The sequence below is a fragment of the Patiria miniata genome, unplaced genomic scaffold (genome assembly GCF_015706575.1).
Source record: "Patiria miniata isolate m_02_andy unplaced genomic scaffold, ASM1570657v1 HiC_scaffold_5, whole genome shotgun sequence".
In the NCBI taxonomy this organism is placed as follows: domain Eukaryota; kingdom Metazoa; phylum Echinodermata; class Asteroidea; order Valvatida; family Asterinidae; genus Patiria; species Patiria miniata.
The window spans coordinates 813,209-827,263 of NW_024037072.1; the positions used below are offsets into that span (position 1 = coordinate 813,209).

Consider the following 14,055-nt stretch of genomic DNA (forward strand, 5'->3'; position numbering starts at 1 on the left):
AATTGGCGTCAGGTTGCAACATTTGTTCCCTTTTTATTATTACTATAATTGTTATAATTGTGAGCTTGTCTTACATACGCAGTGTGGACTTCCGAACAAAAGACGTCCACATAATGTAGGTAGCAGCGACGAAGTGTGGACTTGCCCACGTCCACACAGTGTTTCCCCATTTCTGGAAAACAGGTTTAGAGGCATTTTTGGGTTAGGTTTATCTGTAGCAGAATGAAGAGAAACACTAAAGGGAATCATTGAAAAAAAATTGGGTTGTAAGAGTTTTCACAGTTTGAGAAAAATGAGTTTTTCCACTGGTGTTCCTTAACTACACGAAAAGAAAGGAAAGTCCACACTAGGTATGTGAAACAAGTCTGGGTGTGTGTGTGTGTGTGTGTGTGTGAGTATGTAAACACCGGCAATTGTGAACTAGGGACAAAAGGGTTAGGGCACAAACAAAGGGTCCACGATTGACCGACAGTCCATGATTGAAATTTGTGTACAAAACCAATGAGAGCTGTTGCTAAAAAGTTAAACAAACAACGGAATGAGGATTAGGGACGATAGGGGGTCCACAATTGCTTGTGTGTATTTGGATCCGAGACTAATTAACCAACCAAATTATTGTCAAAAGGGTTACTAGGATTTGGAACATTCTTTGGATTTTGAGCGGTGTTATTATTGAAAGCAATCAAAATGCATGTATATACCCATCTATGTAAAATGATCCTATACGCCTTTAAAGTCACGGCATGATTCAAAAGATAAAAAAGGCCGTCCTTTCAGCTGTGATCCAGGTACATGATTCCTCCTCCTTTCCAGAGACTGGTTCCGCCCTTTATTGTTGTTTTGACTTTGTATGTAGCATCTAATAGATAAAATGTTTTGTTTGTTGTAAGCACTAGAAATGTATTTGGAAGGATTTTAAACATAAGCCAAAACATGATGAATCAGCCTAAGGGATATTTTTGTTTAAAGTAGTCATAATTGCAACAAGTGGCAGTGTGCCAAAGGAAGACATCCCACCAAACAATTCCCGCCAAATTTCAGCACAACAGAGTGTCGCCATATATTCAATGGATCAAGTCAAGCCCAACTCTTACTTGTTAATGTTGCTTATTTGTTGAGTTTGTTTTTGCCTCTCCTGGATTGGGCTAAACTCGGTCCTGAGTATTTTAATCTAACATGGGGCCTAGGTTTGCTGCAAAGTAAGATACAAAAGGCCAACGAGTGGTCTCTTGCTTAAGGGGAAGGTCATTACAAGGCCTAATGGCTTTTTGAGGAGTTGTGTGAAACTTCTGCAGTCTTATAGTACTGCAGTGGTAATGTGACGTCACAATGGAAACCTAGTTTGTAAGGAAATGGGTCAATGTATCAGAGTTTAGTATCAGTAATTGCTAAATTGGTAATACAAGAACAGAAATAAGATATAAATTCCAATTATACATCACAATCAGTGTTTACTGATGTGGCTTCCTAAACTATCTCTTACCTTAATTAAAACAGTCCGATGAGAACATGACATGTTTTTATCTTGTTTACAGTTTGGCCTAAATTAAGATTGTGCAGAAATGCTGATGTGGACGTTTTGAAACAATTCTTGCTTCTGAGGTCAGGACAGCATGTGACTTCATGAGAAACTAGCTTTTGGAGGATTCAGAATTGTTTTTATAGCAAAATGCTAAGCTAACTTTTTTTTTTAGATTAGTAAATTTAAAGTTGATTTACTGGAAGCCATTGAAAGTGAATTATGTTTCTTTTTGTTGATTCCTTGTAAATCGGAAGAAACACATGTTGCAGTAGATTAATCAATGAATCAGTAAATGCCCAATGATAATTTATTTAGGTATCTAGGCCAATAATCAAACTTGTTTTCATTAATATAACCAAATGATACGATATCTCGGAACCAAACTTGCGCAAGGCAGTATTGAAGTAATGTCAAGTCTATAAAAGAGCGGGTGTTTCTGGACCAGGTTTTATGTTCCTCATTTGTTGGTAGACCACGTTAAACAATGCATACATGTACATTGGTTCTTCTGTTGTTGGTTGGCGTAGCTGCAGCTGGATTTGCTCCACTGCACAAAGTTAACGAGAGCATCAAAGGACGTTACCTCATCAAATTCAAGTAAAAAAATGTGACATCACAAAATCATTTTTGTCAAACAGAAGATGTTTCAGTGTGTAATTAAGCATTATGTGATTCCTGTTTGTGTAGATTATGAATGTTGATTTCCCGTTTGATGTTATTTCTTTTATTTCAGGGATGATTTGGACGTGGACACCGTTGTTGATGACATCCAGCGCCGTGTGCAGCAGCAGCGTTTGGGCCACGCCAAGATCTCTTATCGCTACTACCGAGTCGTGAAGGGCATGGCTGCAGAGCTATCAGAGGAAGCCCTGGAATATGTGAGAATAAACATGATCTGTGGTGTTTTTTGGGTTTTTTTTGCTGTTTGTTATTGAATGGCCATGTCTGAGAAAAAGTGGTAGGCTAATGAAACTATTGTGAAGACGAAGACATTGATTGGAATTTGGGGAAAACAATTTAGAATAATGTACCAGAAAAGGTTTCTTGTGAATTTGTTTGAACAGTCCTCCCAAGATCTTTAGAAAAAAACTAGCGATATAACGTTAGGTATTTTAACTAAGGAAGCAGCTTATGTCATAACCGCCCCCCCCCTCCCCAAAAAAGGTTGATTGATTCAATTTTATTTCTACCCAATCATATAATCCAATATATCCAAACTCAAGATTTCATTTTGTTGCTCCCTGATCATCAAACTACATGGACCACTAAATTTCCCCAATTTTCTTGGATAGATTCGAACATTGGATGAGGTGGAGTGTGTGTCCGAGAACCCTCGGTCACACGCAACAACACCCTGGGGCTTGGACCGCATCGATCAGTTCAATCTACCCCTAGACGGCTCCTTCTCAACGAGCGCATCTTACAGTAAGAATAGATTAGATCTCATACTAAAATGTACAAGCTTATCACCATAGATTGGTATCCCACTAGTTGCATGTTACTTCCCAGTACCACCACCAGTTCCAGCATTGGGGGGGGGGGGGGGGGGGGGGGGGGGACCAGTATAAGGGGACACACCACACCAAAAACAAAGAGCAAAACCTAAAAACCCCAATCCACATGTGGTCCGGGCAGGAATTGAACCCAGGCCACAGCGGTGGAAGGCGAGGAAAGTAACCACTGTGCCAACCTGACTCCCCTTGCTGATTTGTATTTGGTTCCAAACATGTAATAATGTTCTGTTAGAAGTTGGTCATTTGCCTGTCAGAGAAATTTCATTGGGGGGGGGGGGTGTTTGACAGTTGAGACTTATTGCTTCAGTCACATCTACGTATACAGTGCACTACATGCAATGGAGCTGTGTGTAGAGAGCACGTTGTGCACATTGATCAGATGTGTGGCTACCATCAGAGTGTATTTCCCCCCCCCCCCCTCTCTCTCTCTTTCTCTTTATTATAAAAGCAATAACAATATTTATAACGCACCTTAATCATAAAAAATGCTTTAAGGCGCGTTATAAATAAGATTAAAATGACTCCCTTGTCATTAACTGTTGTTATTTTGCAGATGAAGGAGCAGGGGTTGAAATCTGGGTCGTAGACTCCGGTATCCGGCCGACCCACAATGACTTTGGAAATAGGGCATCCGTCGAATTTGATGCTTACGGTGGTGATGTGAGTATCATTTTACTTTAACCTTCTCCTTTATTGTGTTATTTCCCTTGCTATTTATAATTTTGTTCTTGTTCATTTGTTTGCTTTTTTTGTCCAGTTAACGTTTGTTATTATGTGTGGGTCCGCATGCTTCAGATTCGCTTTTGCAGTCCCTGACCCTCATAATCATTTTCATTGTGATTTGTATGTGCCTTGTTGGTTATTGTTTACCTCATACGAAAGTCTTATTCAAACTAGTCAGTACTATTCAAAAAGGTCTATGAAATTTGCAAGTCTTGAAAGGGCAATCAATTGTCCGATCTGACTGACTTAGTCACCAACTGACTGGCTGACTGACTTTGCATCACTGAGATGTTTGGTTGCAACTGGACTTAATTGGCATTTTTCACTTAATTGGCAAGACTTTTCAGAGTGAAATGGTCACATTTAATTGTGATATAGTAGCATGAAGAGAATTAGTCATATTTCGTAGTTGATTCTCAGTTTCTATCAGAGCTTTCGGTAACCATCCGGTTGTCTTTTTCAATGTAACGTTATTGTCCAGTAGTCTCTTTTTGCCAAGTTAGCATATATGTTAAGATTAACATCAAAACCTCCCCCAATATTGATGGTTTCTGTGGGTTTTTTTTTTTATACAATCATTAATGTAACCTTATCGGGTCTCGCTTAACGTAGTGTCTTATGTTCCATATGTTGGTAATGTACTTGTGTTTGGGTAGTTTTGTGTTATATTTTTGTGTCCAGGGATAAACTTAAAAGCTTTTGCTTCATTATTATCCCTACATGGTGGTAATTAGCCGATTAATTAATCACTGGTGTAAATAATTGTAAGTTAATACATGCTCTTATTAAAATTATTACTGTTGTAAAACTGTATACCTTTTACCAACATGAAATAAATGTTAAAAAAAAAAAAATTAAGATGAGATCGCCTCATAAACCGTGAAGTTAAAGTCTGGTCATTGTTCACTGATGGCTTATGGCGGCGGAGTGCCTCCAGTATCTGTCGTCCGTAGGAAATTTGCCTCCTGGTCAGTGGTGTGTGTGCCTTGAGTTTTTGCAACAAATGTGATATGATTATATACAGAATAACTGACAAGACAGGCGATATATGCACAGGTGACTCATGTCTCATGGTCCACTTCCACGCGTTGTAAGACTGAGCTATAACCACAGTTCTGATTTGTTTTGTATATGTTTTCTAATCGAGGTCGTCCTTGATTTCACTCTAGTCCTCAAGTTCTCGATGATGCTTCACATGTGCATTTACACCATATTTGCCTGTGAATACATAATGATGTTATGTTTCTATCTATAGGGTATAGATTGCCATGGCCATGGCACCCACTGCGCTGGTACTACAGGAGGTTCATATTATGGAGTCGCCAAGAGAGCCACCATCAAAGGCGTGAAAGTTTTAGGAAGTCCACCCTGTAGCAAAAGTGGTACTGGTGATGCAATGATCGCTGGTAGGTAAAAGACTGAGTCAGTAGAGCCTGAAAGTTGACCCCTAATGGCGTGCTTTTGGACCCCTCGAATAGGAAAGTCAGCAATGTAAAAGTCAGAGTTTTTCAAGTTGTTTTGGATACATTGATTTCTTAAGAAAATCACCCTAGCAAAATTAAGGCCTTTGTAAAATTATTACTAGCATCTCAATTTATACAAGCTGAAAATTGCATGATGTGAAAGAGAATTATTGTGTCAAAAATTGACCTCTCACTTCTGAAAATCTGAAATACATGAGAACTGGAGGAACCATGCATGGGTGGAACTCGGAGCACTTGTACAAAGAGGAAAATGTATGAAAAAGTTTTCTGGCGGTCATTGGGTAAAAACTTAAACTAAAATATGAGACTTTAGCTACAAAAACATTAAAAAAAGAAAATGTTTTCATTGTTGCTTTTTAGGTGTACAGTTTTGCACATACACTGTTTGTGTTAAAACTGACTTGAAATTCTTACATGAAGAATTTGACTCTGGGAAAGACCATGCCAAGGTGAAAACATAGGGCCGTCTGACTTTTAAGATTGATAGAAAAATAAGCTGTATGAGTAAAACACAAGCATGAAAGTCGCGAGGGGGGGGGGGGCAAGAGGGGGCTTCCCCCCCCCTCCCAAAAAGCAAAAACAACAATAAAAAAACAAACAAACAAAAGGAAGAAAGAAAAAAAGAAAAGAAAAGAAAAGAAAAAGAGGCGTGAAGTCATATTGGTGTAAATGTAATGGGTTGGGGGGGGGGGAGCAAAATGTCCCTGCCCCATTCTAGAAATGCAGGAACTTTTTGGGGAAAAATATGTTTTGCCCCCTCTAGAAAAAAATCCTGGCGACGCCCATGAACACAAAATTGACAATAATATAACTTGCTGCCAAATTTCATTTTCAATAGAAAGTAGCCAGTTAGATGTTAATATTTCCATGCTACCAGTTTAATTGTATAATCTGTTTCTGTTCTGTCATCCAAGGGTTGGACTATGTTGCTGCCAATGCCAAGCGACCAGCTCTTATTTCAATGTCCGTCGGATTTGCAGGCACATGGGACTATTTTGATACTGTAGTCAGAAATGTGATTTCGGGGGGTATTCCGGTAATTGTGGCTGCTGGTAATGACAACATAGATGCCTGTACCGTGTCTCCATCTCGGATTAGTGAGGTGAGTGTAGTGTAGTTGAACAGCGCCCTCTGTTGTAGGTCTTAGACCAGGCAACTGTTTCACATGCCATCCTGACTAAAAGAGTTACTCTCAAATCCGTGTCCATATTTCGTTCCAAACATCACAGTGAGTGTGGACCATAGAGCTATATTAAATGACTAGAGCGCAAACTCATGTACAAAGTGATGCCTGCTGGGCGCATCCATGTTTGTACACAAACCTATGGAGAACTAGAAATTTTTTTGTACGTCTATTTGCATATCTGCATTTGTATTCCATACCGGTGCGTCATCGAAGCCGATACGCCCAAAACCAAAGCGCACGATCAGCAAATGAGCGTTTCATTTTGCTCTACGCAAACAGCGCAACGCGTGTGCACGTATCCACTGCAGATGCTTTTTGCCATGACTTTTTCATAACCGTTTTGACGTACTTAAGTTGTTCGCGTATGCTCTACTTGAGCGTTGCATTTAGAGTACACTTTCAAAATCCAATCCATCTAATTTGATTGTGTTCTTCCGACACACACAAAATGTCTGCGCCCAGGACGGCTTCAAAGCGTCTCCGCGCGCAAGAATGAGGAATAATAATTTAAGCTCTTTTAGTGTCGAGTCAGTCGAGGGTGCTTTGTGAACTCAAGAGGAGCCAAACACACTGCATGTACACACCGTCCTACTTTACCATAATGTCTGAAAACAAAGACATTGTGTTTTGTATAATATGTTTAGTGAGGCAGAGGAAAACAACAGATTCTTTCTGTCCTCGAACGTACGTAATTTCTTTTTGGAGAATGGTCCTCGAACATAAAGTCTGTGTGCTTTAATATAGTCAGTGTAAGTTACAAAACACAGAACACATTTTCAAATCTGAAGAAGTACACAGACCATGCACCTGCATCGTCTTCGCATTCAAGATTCTGCTCAACTACTCTCTTCAAGTCACTGTTGAGGTACTTAACAGTACCATATTCCATATAGACCTTGATAAAATAATTTCACTGTGATGGTCCAGCTGAAGTGGTCTTGCAGCCAGCAAGTGTGTATTTGCCTGCAATCGGAGACCCCCTATTGTCCCTCTTTTGTTTGTACCTCTCATATGTTTTGTACACGAACCAATTTGGGGACCTCTCAGGAATTGGGGACCCTATTGTCTTCTATTCTTCAACGTCCCCTATTGAATGCAGAAACAAACTCACGCCACCACCCCACACACCCACTCCCTTCCTCCAGAGTGGGTGCCTTATAGATGTGAAGAAAAGAGCAAAGGTCCACACAAATGTGTCATAATTACAAGTTCACAGAGTGCATGTGTCTGGAGACATTAACAGCTAACAGCACTTTTGATAGACACCATGCATAGAGTGCCTTTACTGTGGGCAGATCTTTGTTCCTGTGGTGTACATGAGTTGACACTTTGTGCTCTCATTGTCCACAACTGTAAACAAACAACAAAACCCCAATATCCTCTTTACAAATCTCCTTTCTTGTGCTAGGCGGTTACCGTAGGGGCAACTGATAATACAGACAGCAGGGCTTGGTATTCCAACTGGGGGAACTGCATCGACATCTTTGCCCCGGGGAGCGACATCCCAAGCACCTACTACACATCTGACAATGCAGTCTACACAATGTCTGGCACCTCCATGGCCTGTCCACATGTATCAGGTAAGTGCTTTGAACACTGAGTAATTCTTCCCTAGTTCCTCAAGCCTGGTTTCCATATCAACTACGCAGACTGCGCAGAGAGTACGTGGAACAGAGAACAAAGTTGAACCGGGTTCAACTTTGCCAATCGTCATGCGAGATAGTTTGCGTCTGTCAGTGACACTTCCGTATGAAATGTTTCCACATGTCTGCGTTGCAGTTTGGGTCCCGTTTGTGTTTCTTACATCGATATGGAAACTAGACTTTAGTCCCAGTTACAATTGTAACAACTTCCTCAAAATTGTTACAAATTTCGTCCTGTTTTTTAAGTCTGTTTCCTTGTTTTGTCTTCACTTTTCCTCTATTCTCTTTCCTTGTGAATCTGTTTCCCTCCTTCTTATCACTCCCCTTGTGCTTTCATATTGCATTTTTCCCCATTTGTAATTATTACCTGTCAATAGGCATTTACGCACACCAATCACCACCTTCCTTAGTGATTGGTGATAATACACTTGATGATGTGACAGAAACAAAGTTCTTTGGAGTATGGACTCGGAACAACCTAAAATGGAACACCCAGGTTTAACAAATGATTTCTAAGGGTAGCAGACGCCGCCACATTCTTAGTCGCTGAAACAGTTTGGTGTTCCGAAAGAAGATCTCTTAACAATCTTTCTGTACAACATACGTTTTTGAATATGCTGCACCTGTGTGGCACTCTGGTCTAACTTCAAACCAAACTTCAAGTATCGAAGTAATACAAAAAAGGGCCTTCAATATCCTACGATATTTCACCGTCTAACTTTGATGTTAAGACCTTGGCTGTCGGGAGGAAGACCTTTGTTTACACTTTGCCAAATCTTGTGTTGTCTATGAGCGTTTTAAGAGCTGGTTTTCTAAAAATATTTATACCCATGCAATAGAACTTTGGCAAAAACGGCATTTTATTGAACCTAAAGTCTGAGTTGAAAGGTGCGGAAAACTATTCCGTATCTCACTGAATTGCTTCACAAACATACTTGATGCTTTGCCCTTGACAGTGCTTAGGGTTATTCATGGAGACAAACATGGTTGTCTAATGTATCTCTTTGTGTGTATTAAATGTTTTGGCTAAAACCTTTTTCTAAGCTCATTTTTATAAGTTTGTCTGGTAGATTTGGGGGTTTTTTTTGGACGCAAGGCTTAGCTATAATGGTCATGGGTTGGTTTTACCGCTGTAAAGCATTGTTTCTCTGAATCCATGTGTGCAATTTGTACATCTAATATATGTAGTATAAAGTTTATATGTAGTATAAAGTTTAAGGTTTTCCATCTTTAAATGATTACTTTGATCACGTTTAAACTGTTTAAAAATTATTTTATTGTAAATTGAACCGCAGATGCCTTTTGGTCGCGAGATAAAAAATACAATAATAATAAAATAATGACAAGTTCTTGCCCTTCACCATTGCAAACCCTCAAATCTCAATAACAAAATACACTCATTTCAAGCAGATTTACTCTTTTTTTGGAATTCTCTTAAGACACAAAAACTGCTATATATGTGCTTTTTATTTGATATTTTGTAGGAATGGTTGCTCTCTACTTGGCTGAGAATCCAAACCTGACGGGAGCCCAGGTTATGAACAAACTTGTCAACTCTGCAACTTGGGGTAAACTCTCAAACATCGGAGCAGGCAGCCCAAATCTTCTTGCTTATATTTAGGCGTAGTAATACCTCATCATGGTGTTATTGAAGGTGAACATGACAATGTTGGCTTCAGTTTATAGGAAGCAATCTGGAATTTAATTAATGTTTGACCTATCACTGCATTGCCTTGGCACTAATTTGACATGGTAAATTCACTGCAATTCTTCGTAGTTATCTATCTTTCAGATGGCCTGTGGAAACTAATGAGAATACAAGTTTTGTATTCATAGAGGGCACTTGTCAGTTCTGATGGATTATTTTACTTGGGTGTAAGACAGGAAATAATTCCAAGGAATGATCTACTTGGATAGGCATGACAATGCCGTCACTTGAAAAAAAAATATTCAAAAAGATTTTGCCGCAAAGAATAGTTACTGATACTTTAACAAACATTTTTGAGAGTCAATTATTATGTATTAATTAAAATCAGCATGCCAATATTAACCTTACAATGCAATGTTCTCTAATTATTGTACGAATAAAGGACTCAGAAATTATACCACTGCAACTGAATGTTTCTCTCATGTTTTATTTTTTATTACTTTCATGACTGACGTGTATTCTCACAGAAATATGGTAAAAGAAATCCATTTGCAACATGATTTTTGTAAAATGCCATTTGGAATTGTCCTCATTGACCACTTGAACCACATAGATGCAAACAAGTACAAGGATAACAATATATAAATTGCATTAATATATACATTTAACTTGGCATATAACCTCTTGCAGTTTTGGAAGTACTGTCAAATAAAGAAAAACACAAGTTATTTTTAGCATGATGCAAGTACATCTCTATGATCAGATCCCAAACAATGAGTTCCCAAAAAACTTTATACAGTAGAAAGAAGATTTTTGCTATATATTTGGATATTTCACACAGTTTGACCCTCATTATACATGCTGATATTATTGAAGTGAAATTTGATATCGGTGCATGTATAAACTGCCATTCGTTTTTTTTGTTTTTTTTTTACTCTGAAATGATAATTTACTTCTTCAAAAACAACCCTGTGATCCTTCACGCTAAAATACTATCAAATTTCTTCTTAAAACTGACATTGAAAGTAAATTTAAACCACTCAAACCCAAGTAAAAAATGAACTTGTCCATCATTTCAATACATTAATACTTTAATTGTGCTTTTTAGCATAAAACTGGCATTACATACATGCAATATATACAATCTGTCAAGTACAAATATTGTATGTACACTTTTTACATACAGGAATGTTACAAAGTAGTCATTTAAAAACAGAAGAAATATTATTTGAATAGTACTCTGTATTCAAATACAATGCGACAAGACAACAATTCATGAATGTTTGCTAAAAGCTCTAGGACTTTAACCACTGCGCGCTGGAATTACTTTGGCAAGAACAGTACGAGGCATGGGATTTATTTTCACTCGACCTCAAGCCAGGCGGGTTGAAGCCATCGCCCTTGGGCAGCACACTCATATTTCTGGCCTTGCTCACTGCAAGCGGGGTCACCGATAGATATTTCCGGCCTCCCTCCCTGCGTGTTTATCCGTCATTCGTTGCGAATACCGCAAAACATTTGCCTCCCTGCCCCTTCTGGATACGCCCCCGGGTGTTTTTCTTGGGGGGAGGGGGGGGGGGGGGGAAATAGAACCACTGTCTGTATGACAGAGGTGATATACATGTAGGAGTTGACCACCGCGTGCTACATTTCAAGCAAATTTTTGCTTAAGAATCGTAGGCAAAAACTCATGCTGAAGACAGCAAACATTCTTCTTTCAGTCTTAAACACAAAATTATGCCCTCTGCAGTCTGTTAGGAAGATAATGACCCTTGATGCACACATTCATTTTGAAGATGTGTTCAGGTCCATTCATACATGTGTTATACGATGCACTCATGGGCCTATGCAGGTCCATTGTATGCATTATGTGATGCATTCATGGGCCTATGCAGGTCCATTCATATAGGCGTTATGTGATGCACTCATGGGCCTATGCAGGTCCATTCATACATGCGTTATGTGATGCACTCATGGGCCTATGCAGGTCCATTCATATAGGCGTTATACGATGCACTCATGGGCCTATGCAGGTCCATTCATACATGCGTTATGTGATGCACTCATGGGCCTATGCAGATCCATTCATACATGCTTTATGTGATGCACTCATGGGCCTATGCAGGTCCATTCATACATGCTTTATGTGATGCACTCATGGGCCTATGCAGGTCCATTCATACATGCTTTATGTGATGCAGGTTTTCACGACTATACTGTATTTCCAGCTTAGCAAACCTCACACTGACAGACAGCATATAGTAGAGGGCGCTCTTTACCTTCTCCAGAACATTACCATCAACCTTCCGATTTATACAACTCATATATAGAATCATTTGAAGTATATCAAAATGGAGCTTCTAATAGCATGCAAGGGAGCCTAGGATCAACAGAGTGGACTATACATGTAGTTCTGTGTTCAGGTATTTCCTTTGTATGCTATTATTGACAAAGTCCGACATGATATCATAGAGGTGGCGTTGTACGTGCGAATCATCCAAGGAATGTCGCTGGTCCGGATAGAACTGCAATGAGAACAAGTACCAACATCAACTTCAAAAACTTACTTCAAGAACTGGTTTCAGGTTAACGTCGTTTCAACTTGTTATCCAGAAGTTTGTTGTCTTTTAATAATCACAATCAAAATTTATTTCATAGTTGAATTCTACAATAGACACTAACTGGAAATTTATGTTACAAATGTGAACAGAATCAGTCTCTGCAATGATCAATGTCACCACAAAAACTGCTGTTGTCAATGTTCATCAGCTAGAAATTGTGGGAAAATGTTCATCTGATGCCCCCCCCCACCCCTCTCAGAAAAAATATCTGCCCACATGTCTGGTACCAAAGTGCCAATAAATGTTTAGTTTTTATTGTGCTGGTTCACATATTTTCCAGGTGTGATTCTGCATTCAGAAGGTCCGTTACCAAGGTAACGCTTACCTGTGTTCTGAGAACAACTTCTTCTTGGACTAATGACCGTACAAAATCAGCCGAATTCTGGAAGTGAACGTTGTCTACAGATAAAAAAAAAACAAAAAAATTATAAATTTTTACTCTTTTTATTTTTGTAGGCCATGGAACGGATAAAAGTATGGATTTTCAAAAGGAATACATGAAATAATACAACTAAAAATTTCTGTCGAAAGTTACCACTTGATTGGGGAAATTTCATTTTTAGAGAGCCAAAAGGTTTTAAAGCTTATTGTCAAAGAAATTACAATATTTCACACATTATTACACATTATAACAGGTGTTATAATTTTGTTGTCTAGGAGAGGTATTTAAAAGTCAGTCTATCTCAGGCAAAGCCTATATGTGTGACAAACAATGCATGTTGTTTGCAACTTCTAGTATAATCTAGCAAGTAACTCCCACATTAATCTGTACAATGAACATTATTATGGCAAGAAGTTTATTGAACTCACCATCTGCTGTCCCATGGACTAAGAGGAAGTTGAATCCTTTGATATTCCGAGCTCTCGCTGAAACGTTGGTGTGCTGAAGAAAACAAGAACAATTTAGACAATCGTTATGAAGTGATAAATATCCTTGCCGCAAACCTCGGAAAGATGAGGGGTAGAGACTGAGTAGTGAAGACGTCTGCATGATGAATCATGAGGCCGTGGGTTTGACTTCCATCAGAGCAAGTTTGTTCATTTTTAATGTTTTCCTTGTAAGTTCTCAGTATATTTATAAGGTGCTCATGAAATAATGTCGGTTAACGGTCAAACCAGATATTAGAGCCAAGTTTGGTGCAAGGCGAGGGACTGTTTGAACTGCATGTACATCACTGATGTGGGATGTTGTTAAGTCCTAAACTAATGGTACCTATTTGAATCTGGCTTTGACTTGAGCCCTGGCTCAAAGGTATGGACTTGATTCTTGGTTTCAAAGGTCTTTTTCATGGAAAGGAATTCATGAACCTATGAGTAAAGCCAGCGAGTTTCAAGTTGCCAAGTTATTTGAAATCATGATGAAGTCCACAGCCACATTTAACCTAGAGCCAGTGCTCACTGAAAGTCTGGAAATGACGTTGTTGGACTTGCATAGATTTTTTATAATGATGGACTTAGACGCCACTAATAATAATAATAATAACACAATATTTATAACGCGCACTTTCTCTGGAATCCATTCAAAGGCGCCGGTCTATAGATGTGAAGAAGAAAACCTCAATTGTTGGGAAAAACCAGCATAAAGAGATCTGTTTTGAGTTTCTGCGTGAAAGATGTGATGTTTTCCGTGTCTCTGATTTCAAGTGGCAAATGGTTCCAAAGCCGAGGTGCAACATTTGAAAAGGCTCTGTCACCATAACTGGCAAGACGAGCT

At 39.0% G+C, this 14,055-nt stretch overlaps 2 protein-coding genes across 5 annotated transcripts in view; one reads left to right on the forward strand and one right to left on the reverse strand.

Moving 5' to 3' along the window:
- Window positions 1-1,991: 1,991 nt before the first annotated feature.
- LOC119741051 (aqualysin-1-like) lies at window positions 1,992-10,432 on the forward strand. Its single transcript, XM_038216666.1, has 8 exons — window positions 1,992-2,119; window positions 2,256-2,400; window positions 2,815-2,947; window positions 3,590-3,696; window positions 5,015-5,165; window positions 6,158-6,345; window positions 7,838-8,009; window positions 9,557-10,432. Exons 1-8 carry the CDS (start codon window positions 2,007-2,009, stop codon window positions 9,691-9,693), a joined length of 1,146 nt encoding a protein of 381 aa, XP_038072594.1. The 5' UTR covers window positions 1,992-2,006; the 3' UTR covers window positions 9,694-10,432.
- Window positions 10,194-14,055, reverse strand: part of LOC119741049 (dipeptidyl aminopeptidase-like protein 6) — a 33,785-nt gene continuing 29,923 nt past the window's right edge. For all 4 annotated transcript variants that reach the window (XM_038216661.1, XM_038216660.1, XM_038216663.1 and 1 more), the window contains exons 16-18: window positions 13,152-13,224; window positions 12,667-12,740; window positions 10,194-12,245 (exon numbers count right to left, since the gene is read on the reverse strand). In XM_038216661.1, coding sequence (XP_038072589.1) covers window positions 12,120-12,245; window positions 12,667-12,740; window positions 13,152-13,224 — 273 coding nt within the window. In that variant the 3' untranslated portion in view covers window positions 10,194-12,119. The remainder of the gene's footprint in view (window positions 12,246-12,666; window positions 12,741-13,151; window positions 13,225-14,055) is intronic.

Bases quoted from the DNA above. Each gene is read 5' to 3' on its own strand.
- LOC119741051 (XM_038216666.1), top strand. From the start codon at position 2,007: ATGCATACATGTACATTGGTTCTTCTGTTGTTGGTTGGCGTAGCTGCA. The intron at 2,120-2,255 runs GTAAAAAAATGT...CTTTTATTTCAG, and splicing joins CGTTACCTCATCAAATTCAA to GGATGATTTGGACGTGGACA. The intron at 2,401-2,814 runs GTGAGAATAAAC...TTTCTTGGATAG, and splicing joins CAGAGGAAGCCCTGGAATAT to ATTCGAACATTGGATGAGGT.